The sequence below is a fragment of the Neoarthrinium moseri genome (genome assembly GCF_022829205.1).
Source record: "Neoarthrinium moseri strain CBS 164.80 chromosome Unknown scaffold39_Wmoseri_CBS_16480, whole genome shotgun sequence".
NCBI lineage: Eukaryota > Fungi > Ascomycota > Sordariomycetes > Amphisphaeriales > Apiosporaceae > Neoarthrinium > Neoarthrinium moseri.
The window spans coordinates 12,618-34,596 of NW_026055153.1; the positions used below are offsets into that span (position 1 = coordinate 12,618).

Here is a 21,979-nt window from a genome sequence, read left to right on the forward strand (position 1 = left end):
TTTTCAGAAAGACCAATCCCGGCTGTAGCTCTTCCTCTGCCGGTACTTACTCCATATACGAAAGTCTGATTGATGCACGCCCAAATAATTGCTCAACATCCAATCCAACCCTGATTAATCTGAGAGGTGGCAGGCACCAATGGGTCAACCGTCGCACTCACACTAGAGCCGGCCGCACTATGAAGTACTATATCAACATGGCATCCATCTCCATTGGTGCAATCACGCGTAGCATTTCGATCCTGTTTTAACGTGGCTTTCTCCGACGTGCATGCGCTGTGCAAGCCACCACACGCATGCATGCATGCTGCCTGCCACTGTTCCCGGGTCTCTGTGACACTTCAAAATGAGAAGAGCCAAATCCATTTGGGATACTACCCGGAACGGTGCATTCTGTATCGTGCCGCACGTGTATAACGTTGACACCGGGCGTCACTACTGGACCTCGCATATGGCCAAGATCCTGAGCCCTATGGCCCGCTACTGCTCGTAGAAGAAGAGGGCCTGGCCAAAGCGGACTATTTAATCGTGAATAAGCACGGGTTTGCCAGTGATCATATGATAGGTCGTCTCCAAGGCAGCCCAAACAACAAAAAAATGCGAAGGGGGTATACGATAGAGACAAGGCACAACCCTCGAGCAGATGAAAAGAAGTGAATATGGCGGACACAGTGGTCAATTATGGCATAATTCTACTGGTAGACACTTCGTGTTTCGCTAAATCCAAATCTTCCTCCGCCCGAAATTAGTCGATACTTAATAAGTCAAGCCTGGGTATTCCTTATCCTCCAAACGCCTACGTATAGTGCACTCTTCAACATGAGATGTGGTGTCGATGGAGAGAGGTCAATGCCTCCCAGCCGTGAAGCCGTCTAACTCGGATCTGCGACCATCAAACTCGGATGTGAGGACATGGACCTCCAGTTCAGCTGGCTCTCTCGGCCGTTGTGTGGTTGCATCAGCATGCATCTCCATCGGGTACGTCTGGTGATCTGGCACATAGTATGGCGGCGCCCACGACGTCTTGTTACTATCCATCTGCTGGCCCGCGTAGTCGCCATAAGTTGGCTCCACGTTGGATGTTGCCCCCAAATCGCCGTTTTCGCGGCGTTTCCTCAGGTTTCTCCTTAGCACGAATACCACAGCGACCACCGTGATGCACACAAGCGCCAGCCCACCTAAAGCACCACCGATGATGGCGCCCGTATTGCTTCCAGAAGATCCGTCCGAGCTCGAAGCCTGCGCTTCCGCTGATGCTGCGGCCGAAAACGAGGACAGGGACGCTGAAAGGGATGAGCTGAATGCTGAGGATGTGCTCCCTGGAGTGGAAGTTGAGATCGAAGGTGAGCTTGAAGCTGTAGTTGAGGTTTTTGAACTGCTGCTCGTGGTGGTCGTGGGAGAAGTAGGATTAGCAAGTAGAATGTCCGTTTTGGCCGTTGGGCCGCACGCAATGTAAGAGAACGTGAGGTCAGGTCCAGAGTCGAGGAGAACAGTCGAACAGTAAGGCTCGCCAGATAATGAGCTAATAACTAGTTAGGACAAGGTATACACTACACAGCCCGTCGGATAGTGTAAATATAGGGTATCTTGCCAAGTAAAAGTTGTTGCAGACGCAATACCAGTCTTTCCGCAAATGCCTGAACAGTCATGTTTATCGGAACAAGCCACGGCAAGTCCACAGTCGCTGGCAGAAATAACTGATGTTGGGCAGAACCCCCACAGATCTCGAACTGCATCGATCCGACAGTTGTATCCCGAGTTTGCTGTCCTTGGCTTGGTTGGATCGCCTCCGGCATATCCGCACGTCACTGCATCCGTCGTGAGGGCCCGGTGCTCGAGAATCTCATTGTAATCCATGGAGCCGTTTCGCAAGTCGGCCCCATGAGTCGGTATTGGTGATGGTTGGATCAGTGGCTGCGTCTTTTGCGGCAGATCCAAGGATGGCTGCACTTCAGAACCCTCTACCACGACGGGCCGCTGAGTCGGATGCGCGACATGAGGAAGTTGTAAGCCCAAAGCGATATGGCATCGGACGAGAAACACCAAGAGGCAAGTATCCAGCGAGAGCTGCATCTTGTAGAATTGGTAAACTATTACGCTCTTGGAGGTTGAGTGCAAGGGGAACGGAAGCAACCTATCTCGGGGCTCCCTCTCTCGAGAGAAGAGAGGCCCGAAGAGACCAAAGAGGGCAACGACTCTTGTTTATTGCAAGGCTATCCGCCGCGCCGCGAGAGCACGGAACTAATCCAAACCGGCTCCCGCCTGTGAGCATGGCTTGTGTACGTGCACCAGGCATCCATCCTGGCAAATCACTTATCTCATCTGGCTTGCTCACTTGGCAAGAGCAATACACAGCTGGGTCTCCACATAATCAACCAACAACATTTCCAACTCCCCGGAGACTCGGCTAGGCCCCTTGATCAGGAATCGAACCGGTCATTCGGGAAGAAGCCTTCGAGGGCCGAAGGCCTGATTGTTTGGCTACGAAAACACCCGCGCGTCTATTCACCGCTCACAATTCGCGACAGCCACGACATGTTCCGGCGTCTGTCCCATGCTGCCAGCCTCCTGCGATGACGAGGGCCGTATGTCCGGATGCTTGAAATTGCTCTTCCGTTGGCCTGCTTGCCGCGCCGCAACAGCCCCATAATTCTTCGAGAGCTGAAACCTAGAGGTTGATGAGTTGCAGTTGGAACCCATGCAGAATGTACTGGAGGGCGCTTATATGCTGGTGAAGCCCATGGCGCAGGAATGATTCGTTCGCTTACCACCTGGGCAAGCACCATGCCGTTGCTGCCCGGCTGTTGGGCGCAGCCCTCGGTCTCATTGGACCTTGGGGTTCGGCGGAGATTTGTGGGCCGATTTATCCATCTTCACCGTCGGGCCGTTGTGTCTGGCCTGGATAGCGACGCCTGGCGGCAAGTCTATCATGGAAGGTCCCTTGGTACACAGCCTGTAGCAGAGCTATTCTTGTTCCAATCGGTGAAATAAACCACACGATAGGCGCTCAAGTCGGTGCCTCCTTTTTCGCTTGGTCGCTGGATGCAGAGCTAGTTATGCGGTCCGTGATTTCATTTCCCGAGTCTCGAGACGGCCCGTCGTCAGATCATCCCCGGCAAGCCTTCCCATTTCGGTGCTAGTCACCGAGAGAGAGGTTTGGAACTGGCGCTTAACAGGAGCAGTCATTGGTTAATGCTCAGGGTCGGGATTGCCTTTCGGTAACTGCGCATATCGGCGCATCTCATTTGTAGACAGGATCGTCTCAAATCACAATCAGTCGCTATGCCAAGTGAGTTACCCTTTAGCGGTTCCTGGCGAGCCAGGCGCCTGGCAGGTTTGAGGATCAGTTCAAGAATCAGGCCACTGCGTGCTTCTCTCCCGGGCAGCGGAGTTCTTCATACAACCCATCCAACCACCTCCGCCTTTCCTAACCTCACGTCTTTCCTCAAGCAGAGTAACACCGTCCAAAGAAAGCCGGCGAGAGGAATTGAGATGGGAAACTTGCATCCAGTTTTTCTAGCATCATGAAGCGCATCCGCCTCGTCGCGATCCAAGTCTTGTGCCTCTTTGTCGTGGTATCCACGGTCTTGGTGGGATACAAGAACCTCTTTGCAGGCTCTTGGGAACGATGGAGGCCGGCATTGGCTCATCCTACTTCTCCTTCAGGTATGGAACAAAGAGCGAAGAATACACAATTCGCACTTCTCACCCCCAAACCGTTCGACTCTAATTGTGCTCAAGTCGGAAATGAAGCCCCCAAAGAAGCGCCAGCTACTTCCCCAACTAACCCCCCACCACCAAGTACTCACTCGTCGCAAAAGCCCGGAGACCCAAAGTTGTACGAATCAGCGTCAGGCTATGTCGCATCTATCTTGGACTCGCAACATACTGTGATTCCTCGGCTAGAGTGCCCGGCGCTGCATGTAACGCGATATGAGTATCTGCAGACCATCAACGACTCGACCCGCCCCAGGAACCTCAAGTACTTCTTCGCACTGGACTTGCGACAGTCGCTGAAAGTATTGCCGCGTCTGTTGGGGTCCATTGTAGAAGCCGTGCGGTTCCTCGGCCCAGCCTCGTGCGCCTTGTCCATCGTCGAGGGCAACTCGGACGACGGCACTTTCGAGGTTCTTGACCTGCTGCAGCCGGAGTTGGAGAAGCTCGGGTTGAAGTACATCTTCCGCCACACCGATGTAGACTCGAAAGAAGGCGAACGTATTACCAAGTTGGCAGCACTGCGAAACATGGCGCTCGAGCCGCTGCACTCGAAATCTTTGCACGCGGACAAAGACACGACCGTGGTATTTCTCAACGACGTAGCCGCCTGTTCGGAAGACATCCTGGAGTTGGTACATCAGCGTGTACTGCAGTCGGCAGACATGACTTGCGCCATGGACTGGGTATACGTGGGAAACGATCCAACTTTCTACGATGTGTGGGTGGCTCGGACCCTCAAAGGCAACACATTCTTTGACATCCCCCCGGACGGCAACTGGAACAGCGCCTGGAACCTGTTCTGGAACGATTCAGAATCCAAGAGGAGATACCAAGAGATGCTTCCTTTCCAGGTGTACGCCTGCTGGAACGGGGCGGCAGTGTTTGGGGCGGCACCAGTTTTGGGCCTACCTCCACCCAACAAAGAGGCATCGCACACGGTCGACTCCCGAAGAATTTCGTTCCGAAGTGCACGGCAGGGAGAGTGCCATGTCGGCGAGCCCACACTCTTTTGCAAGGACATGTGGTGGGCTGGGTTCGGCAAGATCGCCGTCGTGCCCACTGTGAACCTCGAGTACTCTGACGAGGCGGCCAAGAAGATCAAGGACCTGAAAGGTTACACATCCAAGTGGACAGAGTCGGAGTCAAGGGACTCGAGTCCTTTGAGGATAGAATGGGCCAGCGAACCCCCGGAGAATGTGAAGTGCATGCCTGGCTGGGAGAATCAGTCTTGGCGGCCGTGGAACGAGACACTAGAGGAATAGATAGACACATGACTCAACCCAGACCTGTACAGTATATTGCATTGACTAAGATGTACATAAACTACTGTACGATGATTGAGCCCCCCCTACCAATTTAAAGTGAGAAGTCGTCCTTGACGACAAGTGTGTACCCATTAACGCTTAACTCCGAATCCTTGAGCACACAACGCATTCGGATTTGCTGATGGAGGCCAATCATATACGGGTATGATGGGTCCCAATTTGGCAAGAAGTCCGGAACCAGAATGTGGGACTGTTTCTTCAGAAAGTTGTACAGTGATGGCTCTCGACCACTCGAGATCTTGGGGCCTGGGTCTGCGCCGCCTTCAATGAGGATTTGGAGGGTATTAACCAGATCCTCAGGTTTGTCACGGTCAGGACCGATACTCATATGGAGGTTGCGCTGCATAGCTTTCCTGAGTATATTGATTGCCGTAGCTCCACTTGGTCCCCGTTCATTGACATCGGCGCCTGCTTTCAAAATACTGGCAAGGGCACGAGGGTGTACCGGGAAGGTGCAGGCTTCGCGGAGGCACTCATACGCCGCTTCGGGGACGGCAGATATCGGCAGACCTAGATTCTTCAGACATAGGTCGATGTTGGAATAATCATCGGCTGTGAGTGAATGCATTAGTAGCAGAGAGATCGGGTTCGAATTGTGGCTCATCATGAATCCAGTCTCGTCCGGAGTAGGCGGGTGAAGCAGTAGCTGCGCACCACGCTGGAAGAACAGACGCACGAGGTCCCACCTCCGCCCTATGATTGCCATGTGGAGGGTAGATTGAGTTATACAAGCGCCCCTAGCTAGAAACTCTTGTGCCAAGAATGCCGCGTTGGGTATGGGTGTGCGCAACCGCGCAAGATTGTGGAGGCCTAGGAGGAGAGTTAGCCAAGAGATATACAACCGGAGATGTGTCAGTTTTACAAGTTTTTCCTTCTTTGCTGACCCAAGTGGCATCGTCTGCACCGGCCGCAAGAAGCAAATTGCTAACCCCAAGATCAGGTGCTTGAGAGGCTAGCCATAGGGTTCGTGGATGCCGACCAAAATGACCGGCCTTGTCTCTTCGAAGGAGCCAACGCAGTCCCTCAGAGTACAGTTCTCTTTCCCTCTCACGCTCAGTTTCCCTCTGAAAGGTGCTTGTGTGTTCCCCCTGTACGTGAAAGCACTCTACGAACCCACATGGTGGGTCGATGCTGTAACCGGGCCCGAGGAGACGTTCAAGCATGTTTTGCAGTCCTTCAACGGTGTTTGCCAAGGCCGCACCATGCCGAATCAGCAGATCGCAAAGATCGAATCGTTTGGCTGTGAATGCTAGTGAAAGCGGATCGTCTTCGTCTTCGTCTTTGGCATTGACTTTAGCACCTCGATTCAGCAGCAACGTTGCTACTACAATCTGGACTCTTGCCTCCTCTGCCGTTTGAGGTTCTTGACGGGAGCAAATATCACTAAGAGCGTCTGCTCTCCAAGTGGTATCGATGCTATTATCCAGAAGCCAGTTGACAGTTTCAACTATGCAGCTGCCACCAACGATTCGTGATGATGGAAGTGAACCACGCAAAACCGAAGCCAGTGGTGTCTCTTCGCATATATTCCGATCATCAACGCTCGCACCAGCCTGAAGAAGGAGTTCCATGATCGGAAAAAAACGAGCCTGTGTCGCGAGAAACATTGGAGGAGCAGAGGTTATCGCCAGCGGGAAAAGGTCTCCCTTGCCGCGGAGAAGCTTGTCGAGGTCGAATTGCTTCATTCCTTGCACCGAGGCGCCCTTGCTTATTATTAGCTTGACTAAATTATGCCGGTCATGATCTGTCGCAGCAGCCAGGCTCTGCAGCTGTGGTCCACGGTTAGGAGGGGAGACATCGAATGGATATTCAGGCATCACGCCGCACATTTCAATGTACCAAGGATGCGGCCGAGTGCAGCAGAGATCCAACGGGCGCACTACGTACAGGTCATCGATACCCTCGATATCTGCTTCTGATGCGTCTGAATTCTCCCAGAGTGCGTCGACGCAATTGGCGCCGGCTAGGATGTAGTCCATGGCTAATCGAAACCAGCCAAATAGACAGGCTACGTGAAGGACAGAGCACCCGTTCACTTTCGTATTTGGGTCGGCCCCTTGTTTCACAAGCCAATGCATCACATCTAAGTTCTGGCTTCCTCGATGAGCAAGTTGCAGGGGCGTGTTGCCTTGACAGTCCCTTTGGTGGATATCAAGCCCAGGGTATTTGTCGTGGGCCGATTGTAGCGAGGAAAGGCAGCCATGGAAGGCCGCTGTGTGGTAAACTGTGGTTGTGCCATCCCCATAATGATTTGGGCGCGCATCCAGATACAGCGGACAACCGTATGAGATGAGCAGATTGGCAGCATGTGCGTTACCACAGCACACAGCTGTATGCAGAGGTGTCCAATCAGGAGGTAGTGCATCTGGCTCACTTGCCTCGTCTCCTTCTTCTCCATCACGCAAAGGCCTGCAGCGGCAATACCCAGTTGAGGGAGGGCTAAGATGCGCGTCATGCTTGATCAGCAACTCCAGCGTTTCTTGTGAACCATGCCTAGCTGCGGCGTGCAATGGATACCAACTGCACTCGAAGCGTGTTGGGGTCCCGCTCAGTAGCTCATTTTCAGACAGGGAAGGATCGTCATCATCAGTCGTTGTGTTATAGTCCGAGAAGTCAGCTTCGAGACTGCCTACTTCATCCATGGATGAATCGTGGAGATCATCATTGCTATCGCCTAATGAATCCTCACTATTTTCGCCGGCACCCGAGGCGGGCAAGCCCGCGCTTTCATCGGAGATCGGAGATGGCAGTTCGCCTGCCTCACCAAGACGCTCAGAGACATGCGAGCGATGCCCGTAAACAAAATCCAGAACCACGAATGGATCCAAAAAGTTAACATCGGGCGACAGGCCATAGAAATCCTCGACATACGCGTTTCTGTAAGCTCCAAAGATTCTGTACCTCGCCTGCCTACGGGTGGTCCCGAATGGCCGATTGGGATCTGCGCCAGCGTCAAGGAGCTTGGCCACTAGACCTATGTTTCCTGTCTCACACGCCCAGGTGAGCAGGTAATGATGTCCGGTCACTGCGCGCTCATATAGCAGCTTATCAAAGATTGAATGAAATCGACGACAAGTCAGTGAAAGCGCGCCTAGGTCGTGCATGTGATCGCAGCTTTGGCTAATGAGGAGAAGCAGCTCATTAGGAAGCTTTAGAACGTAGTCCATTTCGAATTTTGGTTGTGATGCTGATGCAGTGGTGTGCGAGGGGCGTGTCTAAAGACGTGAATGATGAGAGTTTGACTGTCGCGTACACCAGTGGAGAGGAGTTATACCTTATCTGTGGGGCAGTGACACGTGCTCACTTGTGGAGCATCTGTCTTGCCCGAAATACACGATGCATGAGTGATAGGCCAATAGAAGGAGGCGATTAGTAGGAAAAGGACGAAAGCTCAAAATGACGGCGGGGGAGCTGCGAGTATTGCTTTTGTTAACTTTCAGGCCTCAAGTGTTAGTCTCGGAACAAGACTGCCAATCACGCAAAAAGTATGAGTCGAGCGCTAGCTGGCCACCCCAACAGTTCCAATATATGTAACTACAAAGATGGGTCAACTGCCGTTATCGCCTTGGCTCTTCGCTGGGTTCTTCGACGACCCCCTCCAGCGTTGACTTCTTCAGGACCAACGACGCCAAATCCACCAAACTTCTGCTCATCAACAACTCAAGCACTTGCAAATGCGCTAGTAACTCTTTCGCAATCCAGTTGCGCAACTCAATAGCGTTCAAGGAGTCCAACCCAAGCGCTGCCACGGAGACCGAAGCCTTCTGTGTAAGCATGAGCTCATTTGGGATCATCAATATAGCCCCCAGTTTGTCACAAAGTCCCGCAGTGACGATTTCTACGCACTCGCTTACACACTGTGCACGCTGCAGCTTCTGAGAAATGGAGAGCGACGCAACTCCGTTCAACATATCGTTGCAGCTCCGTTTATCAAGAGCAGCGTCCCGAAGATGAGAAAACCTGCCATCGGATGCGTAATATGGAAGGTCGGCCCCCGGTGCAACACTGAAGTCTAGTCCGGTGACACATTGACCACCGCAGTGCGCCTGAACCATGCCGTTGATTGACAGCTCCACCAGGGTCAAGACCTCAGATTCAACCATGGTGTTTCCAGAGAGCGTTTTCAATACCTGGGTTTGCCTCTCCGTGTTCTCAGCCAGGTATCCAACGTCCTCGATAGCGGTAAGGTCCAAGGATGTCGCAACAAGGCCTTGATTCAATCGATGGTGCATTAAAGCATCGAGGAAAGTATTGGCTGCAGCATATGCAGCTTGACCACGATTCCCGACGATACCGGCGACAGAAGACAACATGATAAAGAAATCCAGACGGGTGTCAAGCAATGCGTTATGAAGATTCCAAGCACCGTTGACTTTGCTGCGAACCACCTGGCTATACTCCTCAAAAGTCATCTTCTCAAAAAGAACATCCTAGGGGAACATGTCTTGTCAGCGTGTATCTCCCGGGAGGGTGATGAGATGTAGAACTTACCCGGAGAACCATGGCAGCATGTATCATTCCACGGATGGGGGGCATGGTCTCCTGTATCGTCGCAATGACAGCGCTCACGCTTGCTTCGTCTGCTATATCACAGGCCTTGACGTCGATGACCGCCCCAAACCTATGGCCTTCTTCGGATAGCTGGCACAGCTGATGGTTGAGCTTGCCACTGCGAGATAATAGCACAATGTGTCGAGCTCCCCGATGCACGAGTCTTTTCGCTATCGACCTTCCCAGTCCCCCTGTGCCACCAGCAATGACGTAGGTAGCGTCATGTGGTAGCAAGGTAGATTTAACTGGGGGATGTGTTGCCTGTGATAGTTTTCACGTGAGCCTCAATCATTGAATGTCAGGATGGGCACGTACCTTAACTCGGCCACCAGCTTGGTGATTAACCACAAGCTTCCCAAGCGTCTTTCCGCTCTGCAAACCCCTCAATACAGTCACTATGTCCGACATCTCTACAAAATTGATGGGAGAGATGGGTTTCACCAGACCCTTACGCAAGAGATCCATTGCGGCAGTCAGAACTCGCCCCATTACAATCGGACGCTCCGTGGCAACAAGCGTAAGATCCACTGAGCTGAATGTGCAGTTATACTCAAACTTGCTCATCTCAAGCCTTGTATTGGCCGTAATGTCTCTCTTGCCAATCTCAATGAAGCGACCGAAATGTGCCATGCACTCCCAGGTCTCACGCAGTAAATCACCGGCCAGAGAATTTATGGCGACGTCGACGCCCGCACCCCCTGTCGCCGCTTTGAGGTCTGCGCCAAAAGCAGTGCTACGACTGAAGAATATGTGGCTTTCGGGGACTGCGTATGTATCGACAAGGAACTTTTTCTTCTCCGCGCTGCCAACGGTAGCATAGATCTCCGCCCCGATCATTTGTGACAGTTGAATGGCTGCTTGGCCGACACCGCCGGACCCAGCATGAATAAGCACGCGCTCTCCTGCTCGCAATCGCGCCAACTCAATGAGGCCGTAGTATGCAGTGCTGTATACTACGGGAATGGAGGCTGCAGTTTCGAAGCTCATATCGTTGGGAATAACAACAGCGCTAGTTGCTGGGCATCGGGCAAACGTGCTGTAAGCACCAAAGGACATGGCGGCAACCCGGTCCCCGACCGAAAGCGACTTCACCTTGTCACCAACTCTAGTGACGGTTCCGCTGCACTCTATGCCGATGTAAGGGCTGACGAGTTGGCCCATGGAAATAACCACGTCTTTGAAGTTCACACCTGTAGCCGCAAGCCTGACCTCAATCTCGTCTTTACCCAACGGTCGCTTTACATCTGCGTCGTCAAGAAAATAGATCGAGTCAAGTGCGCCAGGTGTTTCGATTGCGATCTTTAGGGGCCGACCAGGCTGTTCAAAATCTTGAACATAAGGGTCTGAGACTTGCGTCTCACGGCACAATGCCAGGTCCATCTCCTTTTCCTGATAGACCCGGGGTACCATGAGATTGCCCTGGCTATCCTCAGCAAACTCGTAGTCCAATGCTACACCATCAACCACTGGATCAAGTATTGCTTCGAGAGCTTGAATTATAAGCTCTGAACTTCGTAGGGGGTTTAGCTGGGATGAAGGACTCAGATCTAAGGTCGCTGCAGCCTTGCTTAATTCCGAACGAACTGTTCTGAGAAGTCCTTGTGCAACATTCATGTGTGGCCTCTCTGCGTTCATGTAGGCACCAGAGCTAACCCAGAGGATTGAAGAACACCCAAGGAGGAGCTTTTGTACCCTTTCGAACGTAGCCGCGGACATGTTGTAAAGCAGGGGCGCATCTAACTCGGAGAGACAGATGTAAGGACTCTGTGAGACCTCGACGTTCTCAAAGCTGCAAACAGTCGGTTCGATGCCTGAACGGTCCTGTATCAGACTTATCAAACACCGAAGAAGCGGGTCGGTTCTCGCCTTGCTCGAGATGACGATTACTTGTTTTTCTGTGAAATCCAAACTCCTTTTGGATAGATCGCCATTTGTATCAGGTACGTGCTGTATACCATTCTGTATCGCGCCGTTCGGGACCACGCAATTATGGACCAAACCCTCCTGGAATCCGCTGCTACTCGTACCATTGATCTCTCCCACAGATCTGGATGATTTGTTGATGAATGATTCCCATTTCACTTTATAGCAGAGTGGCCGTGGGGCCCGAACTTGAGTGCAGACTCCTTGCACGGGCATCATGCGGAAGCCGTCAAGTTTCACCACCGGCTGGGTTCCGTCGGGAGTACACCAAGCTTGTATACAAAAGTCTACTGGTGCGTTATCTGCCGCTATGGATGATCGCTCAGCTACGACTTCGACCTCATCTCCAGTGGTTCTAGGGACCGATATGCTGAACTCAGCCTCCTTAATGGCGGAAGGCATGAATAAGGATTTCATGTCACCACAACCCGCTCCCAGGATCGGGAATGTGAGCTGAATAATGAGATCAATGAACGGTGGAGACAAGATGGAAACAGTCTCGTAGTTTGAGTTCATGGTTGACGAGGTATCGGGGACCTTGACCTTGGCTGTCGAATATCTCCCACAGGTCTTCACATCTGAGGACTGGATGCGAAATATTGGCCCGTAGCCAGCTCCATGGCTATCCAGTTCGGAATAGAAACTCTCCAGAGACACTTCATTCGTGACACCATTGGATGACGCCAGACGACCAGCTGTGGACAAGACACTGGAAGGACCGACTGTACTACCTAGGCCTGCCTTCTTGATGGCAACTAGGCCTCGGCAGTGCTCAATCCATCCTCTGGCATGTGACCACGATGAGATGCAGAATTCGTCCCAGTCATCCGAGTAAGACCGAGTGCCCTCTGCATATGCTTGCAGGGTGACTAAGGTCTCGTATTCCTCGCCATCATCAAGAATGAAGGCTTTGGATGCTTGCACTTCCCTCAACTTGAATCCGTCGACCTGCTCTGGACTCACCCCCCTGAGCTGGGCTCGCTGCGACGCCGCCTCAACTGCCATGCAGAGGTAGCCGGCCAGGGGAAAGGTTACCAGAGACTGCATTTGATGGTCCTTAAGCCATGGTATTTCATCTGAATTGATCACATTGCACCAGGATGGCCGTGTCTCGTTGTAGGAGTCCTGTAATATACCCAGCAGATCATGTCTGCCGTAAGGCTTAAGGCGATGTTGCCTGCTTACGCGCGATTCATGCCAGTACATGTGGTTCGACCAGGGATACGGATAGAGGTCCGTAATGAGTGCTGGCTTCTGCAGACCAGGATCTGTCTCGTTGATGGCATCGAAGTCAATGGACTGGCCTTTGACGAATAGCGCAGCTGCCAACTCAACCATAGAAGCCGTCGCATCCTGGTTGCGCACCAATGAGGCGTGGTATTTGACTTTTGCAGCACCTTGGTGTCCAGAAGTCTTGATGATCTGCTTTATGGGACCTTCCAGGGCAGAATGAGGTCCAATTTCGATAACGAGATTTGGCGATGACATGTCGATGAGCTCCCGCATCGCCGGAGAAAACAACACAGGGCGAGTCAAGTTATCAACCCAGTACGATGGACCCATGTCAGTTGCTGAATCAAGCTGCGTGCCCAACAGAGAGGAATAAAACTTGACATCAGACCCCATGGTAGAGGATATACCTTGAATTGCGTCCAGATAGTCCTCAGCAGCGAGCTGCATATGAGGAGAATGGTATGCCATGTCCACATGTAGCTTGCGGTTGAATATTTCTCGTTCAGTGAGCTCCGCAGCAAGCTGGTCGACAGCCTCTTCGTCGCCCGACATTGTGACGGACGCTGGCGAGTTCTCACACGCCACCACCACCACCCGTGTCAAGGAAAGGTTGCGGATGATTTCTTTCACCTCAACGGCCCCGGCACCAACAGCAAGCATGGATCCACGAAGATGAGGATAGTTGGTCTTCAATTTGCGGGCTGCTTGTCCGCGATGATACGCGATCGCCATTGCATCGTCGAGTGAGATAGCACCTGCGGCAAACGCGGCGGCAATCTCACCGCTTGAGTGGCCAGTCACCGCCGACGGTCGGACTCTCCAAGACGCCAGCAATACCGTCAAGCCTAGCTGAATAGCTGTGCACGCAGGTTGGCTGATGTGTGCCTGGGCAATATTCGATATGCTCTTGTCTTTGGCTAATTCTTTGATAAGGGAGAAGTCTGCACCAAGTCTTTGAAGGCATTGGTCAGCAGCCTGGAGTACCTCGGCGAATACGTGGTGGCTCTGTATCAGCTCCCGACCCATGGCCGCCCACTGAGCTCCTTGTCCTGTGTAAACGAAAGCCAACTTTGGTGGCCCAAAGGACCTAGTTGGAAGAGTTGTGGGATTGTTCAGGGCTGAAGCGAGATGGTCGACATTTGCCGCTACCAAGGCGATGCGCCATGGCAGGTGAGACCGCCTGTTCGCCAGAGTGTATGCCACGTCCCGGAGCAGACGCTTTTGGAAAACCGCTGGGTGCTGTTCGAGGTAGACGCTGAGCTGCGAGACCATCCTCTTGGCGGCTGTCTCGTCGTGGGCTGAAAGAACGTACAACTTTGGTGCTTGAGCTTCGGACTCCTGTGGTAGCTCCGACGATGTCAGAGGGCTGCGTGCTAATACAGCGTGGGCGTTTGAGCCTCCGAAACCAAAATTGTTGACACTGATGAAGCGTTTGTCCTTAGGCCAAGGACGGATATTTACTGGTACCTATGAAAGTTAGTGTCTCGTGCTTGTGTTTTTAGTGGACGCTACGACCTACCTTCATGTTCCAACGGTCGAGTGGAATCTTGTCGTTGGGCTTTTCGAAGTTTATGTTCGGCAGAATGAATCCTTTGTCCAGCATGAGAGATGCCTTGATAATTGATATGATGCCGCTCGCATTCTCAAGATGGCCGACGTTTGACTTCACAGAGCCAATATACAGCGGTGCTCTCTTGGTCCGGCCCGACCCAAAAACCTGATATAACGCGGCAGCTTCGATTGGATCACCAACCTTGGTTCCTGTACCATGGGCCTCAACAAACCCGGCGTCCTCGGGATTGATTCCGGCCTTCGCGTACACGTCGCGCATCAATCGTTCCTGCGCTTCACCGCTCGGGGTTGACAGGCCTATATGACTTAGCATGGAGTCTGAAGTGTAGTAACATGGATAGTGGATGCTTACCAATGGTTTTGCCGTCTTGATTAGTACCCGTATTGATAATGACGGACCATACCTTATCATTGTCCTTCAGTGCCTGATCCAGCGGCTTCAGTACTAGACAGCCAATACCCTCGCCTCGCGCGAAACCTGATTCGGCTCGATGGTCAAAGGAGAACGTCTTGCCATGACTATTGAATATCCTGTTTGCCTATTAACACAGTCATAGTTGATAAGTACCCGCAGGAGCGTACCCAAGCATGGACATCGAGACGGCGTCATCCGGCTGCAGGTGCAGGCTGCATCCAGCAACAATGGCCTGCTCCGACTCTCCAGACCGGATACTTTGCACTGCGTGATGCAACGCATACATGCTCGAGGAGCACGCTGTGTCGACCGTATAGCAGGGTCCTCGCAGGTCAAAATAGTATGACAGACGCCCAGCTTGAATAGACTGATGGTTGCCCGTCGCATCGAACATTGGCATTTGATTGAGGTCGCGCAGCGAACCAACTCGGTAATCCGATGAACGTCCGCCAACGAACACACCGATGTTGCGCCCTGCGATCGATTCTTTCGGGATGCCAGCATTTTCGAAGGCCTCGTAGGCACACTCGAGTAGTTGTCGTTGCTGCGGATCTGCGGCATGTCAATGATTGCTGCTAGGCACCATTCGTAAGTTGCATGGGCTCTTACCCATGGCTAAAGTCTCCTGATCTGTAATATTGAAAAAGGGAGCGTCAAATGTAGACAACTCCCGATCCAGGAAGTATCCGCTACGGACATTGATGCATCCTTTCTTCTGTGGGTTTGGATGATAGTAGGCATCCTTAGAGAATCTATGCTCTGGTATCTCACACCAGCCGCTGCGAGAGCGCGACAGCAACGTCCAAAAGTCATCCAACGTTGAGACGCCTCCTGAAAGACGGCAGGACATGCCAACAATTGCCACTGGCGCCGGAGCACCACCATCGTTGCTAAACATGGCCGGTGCTAATTTGATAGTCTTGCTCAGAGGTAGTTCTAGCTTCAACGGAGTGGGAACCTTTGCTTCTCAGGGGGTTTGCATCTTCTTATCTGCACCCGTTCGTCCACCGGCAAGATTCACTCGACTAGACACCACGGCTCTTAAAACAAGCCTTATCGCGATGTGCGTTGTCAAAGAGTGTCATTTGGTGCGTAATTTAAATCGATAGACCTTTGCTCCAATAAATTTGAAGCCCAGATAATGACTGAACCTCGCAATCTTAGCTGATGAACACACACCTCTACGGAAAGTGATCTACGAAGTTATAGTGTAAAGAGCTTATAATCTCAATCCGGAGGGGTACTGGTTGAATCTAAAATACAGTGCGTATGGATAGGCTGCGTTGGCAACACTTCAGTCCTCGGCAATGCAACCCCACAGGAGCGACTAGGAGCACCAACACAAAACAAACTTTATTCCCGGAGCCTCTCACGTGGAGGCAGACACCAACGTCTATCCAGGTCTAGCGTGATGACGACACCGGCAATTGGCCCCCAATTAATTTACTGACTATACTTCTGGCTTGTCGATAACCATGTACTTCGAAGCAGCTGGGTTATGTGGCTCACTGTGTTACGGGTGCCATTCACGTGGCTCACCGCTCGTGTGCTGCTACCATGGTACACGTTTCTCATATTTTTATTGTATTTTCTACCCTTGCCTAACCTATCCCTTGCTTAATCTCACCCTTAACTAATCTTAAGGCCTTCTTTTTCTGTTGTAGAGGGGTTTAGCAAACGTCCAGAACAAGATTGGGTGAATGGGGGTTTCCCCCTTTAGCGCCACGCTTCCCTGCCGTCACCGGGATTCACAAGACCACGAAGAGGCAAACTTGGTTCACCGTAGCTTTGTCACATGCTGATTTCCAAAGACTCGGCATTTTGGGTTCATATAACAAAATAGTCAAGAGTCTAGCCCGGCATCTGTGCATTGCTGGATCTCTACCCTTGCTGGCATCACAGGAAGCATCGCGATAAGCTAGCTGCATTCACCACATGCCTCGTTGACTTTGTTACAAGGGGTAGAAAAAACATAACAGGAGACAAGAAAACAAGCTATTACAACCAGTACATTTCAAGCTTGTATACCATCCGTGGTCGACAGTGAGAACTGACTTCGACGTCCATTCAGGCATTACTGAGCATGAAGTTTCTTTGCTTACATGGCGCGTTTGGGAGCGCAGCGGTTAGTGGTTCACCTATTGAATACTTATCAGGTGACGGGTTACTGATTACTGTCATCTAGGGCTTCAAAGTGCAGCTGAGACCATTTGTCGATGAGGTCGCCCGCGCGAATTCCAGCTCCTTCGTATGGGTAGACGGATTGCACCCATCAGAGGCGCCCGTCGGCTATACAGAATTCTTCGGCGGACCTCCTTACTACCGCCATATGCAGTATGAAGGTACTGAAGGCCTGGACCAGTTGATGTCACGCGTCCGCGAGTTCCCTGAGGGCTTAGGTGCGGAGGATACACTCCGCTTCTTGATCCGAGGGTTTGACGAGCTACCAAGCAAGGCTCTCGAAGAGTCCTTGGGTCGGCTGTTTGACATCATAGATAAGGATCCTGAGATTGACGTGCGTTGCTGTGACCCAAGCCATGCATAACTTGCTGACAATATCAGGGCATCCTGGGCTACTCGGAAGGTGCAATTCTAGCTTCAACGCTCATACTAGAAGAACAACGGCGACTGGAAGAGGAGGGTATTCCGCGCCGTATCAAGGTCGGTTACGCTGCTTGCAACTGTGAGGTGAATCTAATGCGTTTTCAGGGCGCTATTTTCTTCTCGGGCTGGCCGCCCGTCCGGTATCGAGATGGCAAAATGCAACATCTGCTAGCAGATGAGTGCGACAGCATCGTTGACGTGCCAACGTGCCACATCGTCGGCTGTAACGACCCTTATATCCACGGGGCTATAGCACTCTACAACATGTGCGATGAGGATACGGTGGTATTGTTTGATCACGGCAAGGGGCATACAGTACCGAGGGATAAGAAGACGATCAAAGAGCTGGCAGAAACAATTACCATGACCATACACAAAGCTACATGTTTGTTGGGCTAAGATTCTTAAGTTAAGGACATCTACAGTCTTGGTCTTGCTACGATACAATTTGTTAGAACAACTATTAAGCGCAGATAGTAGTACTGGGTGTACTAAAATGCAGAAGCCTCATATGTGAGTGAAACTTTGCAAATGGCTTTCTTCAATGTGTTGCCTAAATATTTACTCTCCATTGGCTCAGGGTTTCTTTATGGGTTATCAACCGCCTTGCAAACATTCTTGCGCAAATATTTCCCCGCAATCAACGTAGAGTGAGGACTGATTCTTCGGAGCCTATTTGCACGTGCCAGGAAAAGCCAGTCCATCGGCACATGTTGGTCGATCAAAGCTTGTTGCGCGGGTCTGTAAATCATATTGCCCAGCCTGGCAAGCGTAGCTATGCCGAGGGCCCACCATTCGCTTGACTGCCCAAGGGACCTGCATTAGCATGTTCTAGGCCAGCCAGCAAGTCAACTAACTAAGTTAACCATTTGATAACCATCGACATCTGGTTCGCCGATCGTGACAGTACTGAGCAAGATCTTTCACCGCAAGTGATACGTACGTGGGACGTCACGTAGATCTCTTAACCGAAAGAGGATAGCATTTCAACGGGTAGAATCACGAAATCAATGGTATTCGGTACTACAGGTCATCAGTCTAGACCACCGATATTATGATGGCAAGGATCCGCATCATAATACAATTACCGATATCCGTGCGTTGACGATCTGAAGGGGGACGAAGCAGGAGAGGCTGCGTATTTGGAGTCGAAAAGCCTCGTAGTTTGCCCGAAGGCGGTTAGACCTACTCATCTTACTAGCCACTCTCCGTCGTATCACCTTCGTGGTGTTTGTGAGATGGTCTTCGACCACGAAGCACGAGCCGTGTTACCGGATCATCGCCAACGCCGGGGTATAAGTGCGGAGTGCCTTCTGCGCACGGGGCGCTCCCGATAAGTTGGCGCTTTGGCCGCTCCCGGCGTAAATATGCGTGCCGATCAGGCACTCTTCACCCCTGAGTGCTTGCCCACATCCCGTGTAGTCGCTCTGCCGTCGTCTGCCTCCCATGGTTAAAAAAACCATGTCTAAAGATGTCGAAAGAAACTCAAACTTCAACGGTTGGCTGCCATCTGCGGACGGGCCCAATGGCCAGACCTCACAACGCTGCTCAGCCTATCACAGCAGAAATAGCATTCTACCACTGTGAGAATGAGGTGATGGCGAAATCGCTTGACTCTTCGAGACTTGAGTGCAAGACACCCGTTCCTGTAGACAATTCAAGGAAGAACCTCAATTGGACAAGACGTCCGGTCTAAAGACAGCAGGACCTCGGCACCGCCGTTGCAGCCTCTCTGCCTTTCGCGGCAACAAGTTGAGGCTTCAGGTCTTAAAGATTACAGTCCGAGTAGACCAAAGCCTCACTGAAACGCCTTTCACGTAGTTACAACGGCCATTGGTGTTTCCAACTAGGTCGTGTTAGCGCTATAATCCATCTCTACCAATACGCAAGTGACAGAGTCAAGATGTATGTATATACGTGGTCACCACTCATTGATAGAAATTTACCGCAAAATCCTGCGGCAGGTTTAGTTTACACCGAAACGAACGCGATCCCAAAATGCGTACTGTTAACACTGAAAACAGATGCCGATCTTCGTCTACAAGTTTATATCCAAATCAAGGTCGTAGTGACTGTCAATCCGGCCGGCGCCACTAGTGGCATATTCTTAGAAGGTGTTATCAGATTATCAATGATTGTGTCTTCATAGCGGCATGTGGAAGGGTTATTGAAAAAAAAGCAGGACCCGACGTTGAATTTCACGCCTTGAATGCATTTCTCGGAAGCAAATACAAGGCTTTATTGAATCAGATCTGGGTACGCACGGATGGTGTCTCCTGGAGCTTAAAGCAGCACAAGAGATAATAAGAGTGTTAAGTCAATACTCTACTCCCGAACAGTAAAGGAAGGAGGCTCTTTTGTTGGTAGATTAACTATCTAGGTAAATTGGTCCATCAATGCTCTGAACAGTAATCCCTGAGTTAACTGTCTTAGAGGATATTGAGATTCAACTAGGAGTCTGTCAGTGACTATGAAAAATGGCTTCCGCTCGTCCAATATGTCATGAAAGGCACGATTATTCCAAAGTGCAAGGTGATACGCTCGTGGCCGTAGTACTCCAGACCGCGGCGGTGCTTCCGTGCAAGCTCTGTCGTATCCTTTCCACCTTCTCCCATCATCACTTGGTAGGAATTTTTGGTGAGCCGCATCGCCCCATTCGCGGGGTAGCGCTGAAGCTCATTCCAATAAAACGTATACCGCTCTTGAACTTGGACGTAGCTGTTCTTGGAAAGTCTTCCAGACATCAACTCCAGCATGACAGATCCGATGGTGGGATTAGCACCGGCAGGGTGAATAGGCACATAGTACATCATGACGGCGGGCGGTCTGCTTGTCTCCGCGATGGGTCTGCCCCCAAACGAGGTCAACTGCAGCTGTGGTTAGTGAGAGGAGAGACATGGGGAGGAAACGGTGTTCATGTACGAGGTAAACATCCACGAGATCATGATCTCCGTGATCGTAAGGTGAGACTACGACGACGGGGTGATTGAAGGCGCCTTCTTCTGGTCTGCAACCAACTCCTACGGCTCTCGGTGGTAACCAGCAAATGGTGGCGGGCAATGGCCGTTCTGTGAGCTTTTGGGCAAAAGTGTAAGGGACTGTAGGTTGCATTGCCGATGATGTAGCCATTTTTTTTTCTCGAAGTCGTAACTGACAAACTTGGCGACCAGTCTCAGTTGCGAGGGTATCGACGGCCAAGCTTGAAGCTGCCATGGCAGCAATTTATATCATTGCTCCTTTCCAATCGTGGCAGCTATCATCGTATTCGTCCGTGCCTTCGCCCATAGGCTTTCAAAGATGTATGCCACGATACTCAAGCATAGCAAGCGGACAGATCAGAAGTAATCGTGGATAGGTCATCTTCATCTTCTTCAAGGTCTCGCAAACAGTCACTTGAAACTAGTATATCACCAAGTCATACGTGGTAATGTCTTTGTGTGCAGATATTTTACAAGTCGACAGTCGACAAGTCCAGTCGCCACCGGCCACGTCAGTGTTGGTGCGATAGATCAGATAGCCGCGTACCGAAGTATGCATCGTGGTTGCAGAGAAAAAGATTTACATCGCATCTATATTGTGCTGTGTCTGTAGATGTTGATATGTCACGATGCCAGAGCGCTCTGAGGGGGTCTGCGCTAAGGGCCCGGGTGCGGAAAGGGGCTGATTGGGCAGAAGTTGGAACGCGATGGGGAGAAGCCATGAGTTGTGTTTGACAGACTACTGGTCTTCTAGCTCGCATCACTGATCAATAGTCCGAATGCGGAATGCGTCGGTTCGGAAGAGTGGTGGTGCCGACGTCGATCATCAACACCAGAACTTCACACCGTCTTCCTGTCCATTCGGCAAGGTGGCGACTTGGCGTCGAGGACGGCCGTTGCAAAACCCGAAAGTCAGGACATCGTCAGCCGCACAAAGGGAAGTAAACAACAAGAATGACACACAGGTCGTCGAAAAATAGATCAGAAGTCTCAGCATCTGCGACCTAGAGCGCAGGCGCGTGTTTGGACCCCTGCGAGTGATGAAGCAGTTCTGAAACCCACCGCCAGTAGAGGTTACGATGTGACGTCGAGCGCCCAGCACTGCGATGCGAGGCAAGCCGAGCTTCTGGGTTTGGGTTTGGGAAGAGGAGAGTGGTCCCTGGGTCCCAGACCTCAGGACCTGCCAGTCCCAGGGGGAGAGAGCACGGACGCTACGGCGCGGAACTGATCCACGCGACTGGGAAAACCTGTGGCCAGGCCGAGGGCCCCGGAGGACCCCTGCGTGTTAACTTAAACTCGCGGGCAAGGTTGAGAGGATGGGGACCCTGGAAGGGAAGAACAGAATGCCAGAGGCGTCTGGTCAGCTCCAACCTTGGAAGTCAGCCCTCGAGGTCTTGGAAGCGTGCTCGAGTTTCGGTTTAGACTTTTCTGGCAATACGAACACGTCGAAGCTGTCGGACGGATCCCGTATGCATTGAGTCGGTGGGCATTTTGGCATGCCGATGGCCTTCTCCTTTTGCGGGGGTGCAGCGTGGTTCGTTCCTGGCCTGGTGTTATTGTCAAGTGGGCGGCTTTTCGGGCTTTGCCTAGCCCCCAAAAGGTCATGGGTTGGATACGGTAAGCTCCTGTCCAGGAATGCATTATCGATCCGGTTGGGCGTG

The 21,979-nt window shown here is 51.8% G+C and overlaps 6 protein-coding genes across 6 annotated transcripts; 2 read left to right on the forward strand and 4 right to left on the reverse strand.

The window, feature by feature from the left end:
• Positions 1–846: 846 nt before the first annotated feature.
• On the reverse strand, positions 847–2,073 carry JN550_008894 (uncharacterized protein; the record flags this gene model as incomplete). Its single annotated transcript, XM_049320906.1, has 2 exons — positions 847–1,522; positions 1,715–2,073. 2 exons carry the CDS (start codon positions 2,071–2,073, stop codon positions 847–849), a joined length of 1,035 nt encoding a protein of 344 aa, XP_049169010.1.
• A 1,451-nt stretch (positions 2,074–3,524) lies between these two features.
• On the forward strand, positions 3,525–4,979 carry JN550_008895 (uncharacterized protein; the record flags this gene model as incomplete). The annotated part of the gene is made up of 1 exon (XM_049320907.1): positions 3,525–4,979. One exon carries the CDS (start codon positions 3,525–3,527, stop codon positions 4,977–4,979), a length of 1,455 nt encoding a protein of 484 aa, XP_049169011.1.
• Positions 4,980–5,073: 94 nt separating this feature from the next.
• JN550_008896 (uncharacterized protein) lies at positions 5,074–8,209 on the reverse strand (the record flags this gene model as incomplete). The annotated part of the gene is made up of 2 exons (XM_049320908.1): positions 5,074–5,852; positions 5,905–8,209. 2 exons carry the CDS (start codon positions 8,207–8,209, stop codon positions 5,074–5,076), a joined length of 3,084 nt encoding a protein of 1,027 aa, XP_049169012.1.
• A 390-nt stretch (positions 8,210–8,599) lies between these two features.
• On the reverse strand, positions 8,600–15,634 carry JN550_008897 (uncharacterized protein; the record flags this gene model as incomplete). The annotated part of the gene is made up of 7 exons (XM_049320909.1): positions 8,600–9,472; positions 9,534–9,854; positions 9,909–14,216; positions 14,269–14,618; positions 14,674–14,852; positions 14,904–15,288; positions 15,346–15,634. The coding sequence occupies 7 exons, from the start codon at positions 15,632–15,634 to the stop codon at positions 8,600–8,602; spliced, it is 6,705 nt and encodes a 2,234-aa protein (XP_049169013.1).
• Positions 15,635–16,819: 1,185 nt separating this feature from the next.
• On the forward strand, positions 16,820–17,739 carry JN550_008898 (uncharacterized protein; the record flags this gene model as incomplete). Its single annotated transcript, XM_049320910.1, has 3 exons — positions 16,820–16,861; positions 16,922–17,251; positions 17,299–17,739. 3 exons carry the CDS (start codon positions 16,820–16,822, stop codon positions 17,737–17,739), a joined length of 813 nt encoding a protein of 270 aa, XP_049169014.1.
• A 2,030-nt stretch (positions 17,740–19,769) lies between these two features.
• JN550_008899 (uncharacterized protein) lies at positions 19,770–20,469 on the reverse strand (the record flags this gene model as incomplete). The annotated part of the gene is made up of 3 exons (XM_049320911.1): positions 19,770–19,790; positions 19,854–20,207; positions 20,263–20,469. 3 exons carry the CDS (start codon positions 20,467–20,469, stop codon positions 19,770–19,772), a joined length of 582 nt encoding a protein of 193 aa, XP_049169015.1.
• Positions 20,470–21,979: the final 1,510 nt, after the last annotated feature.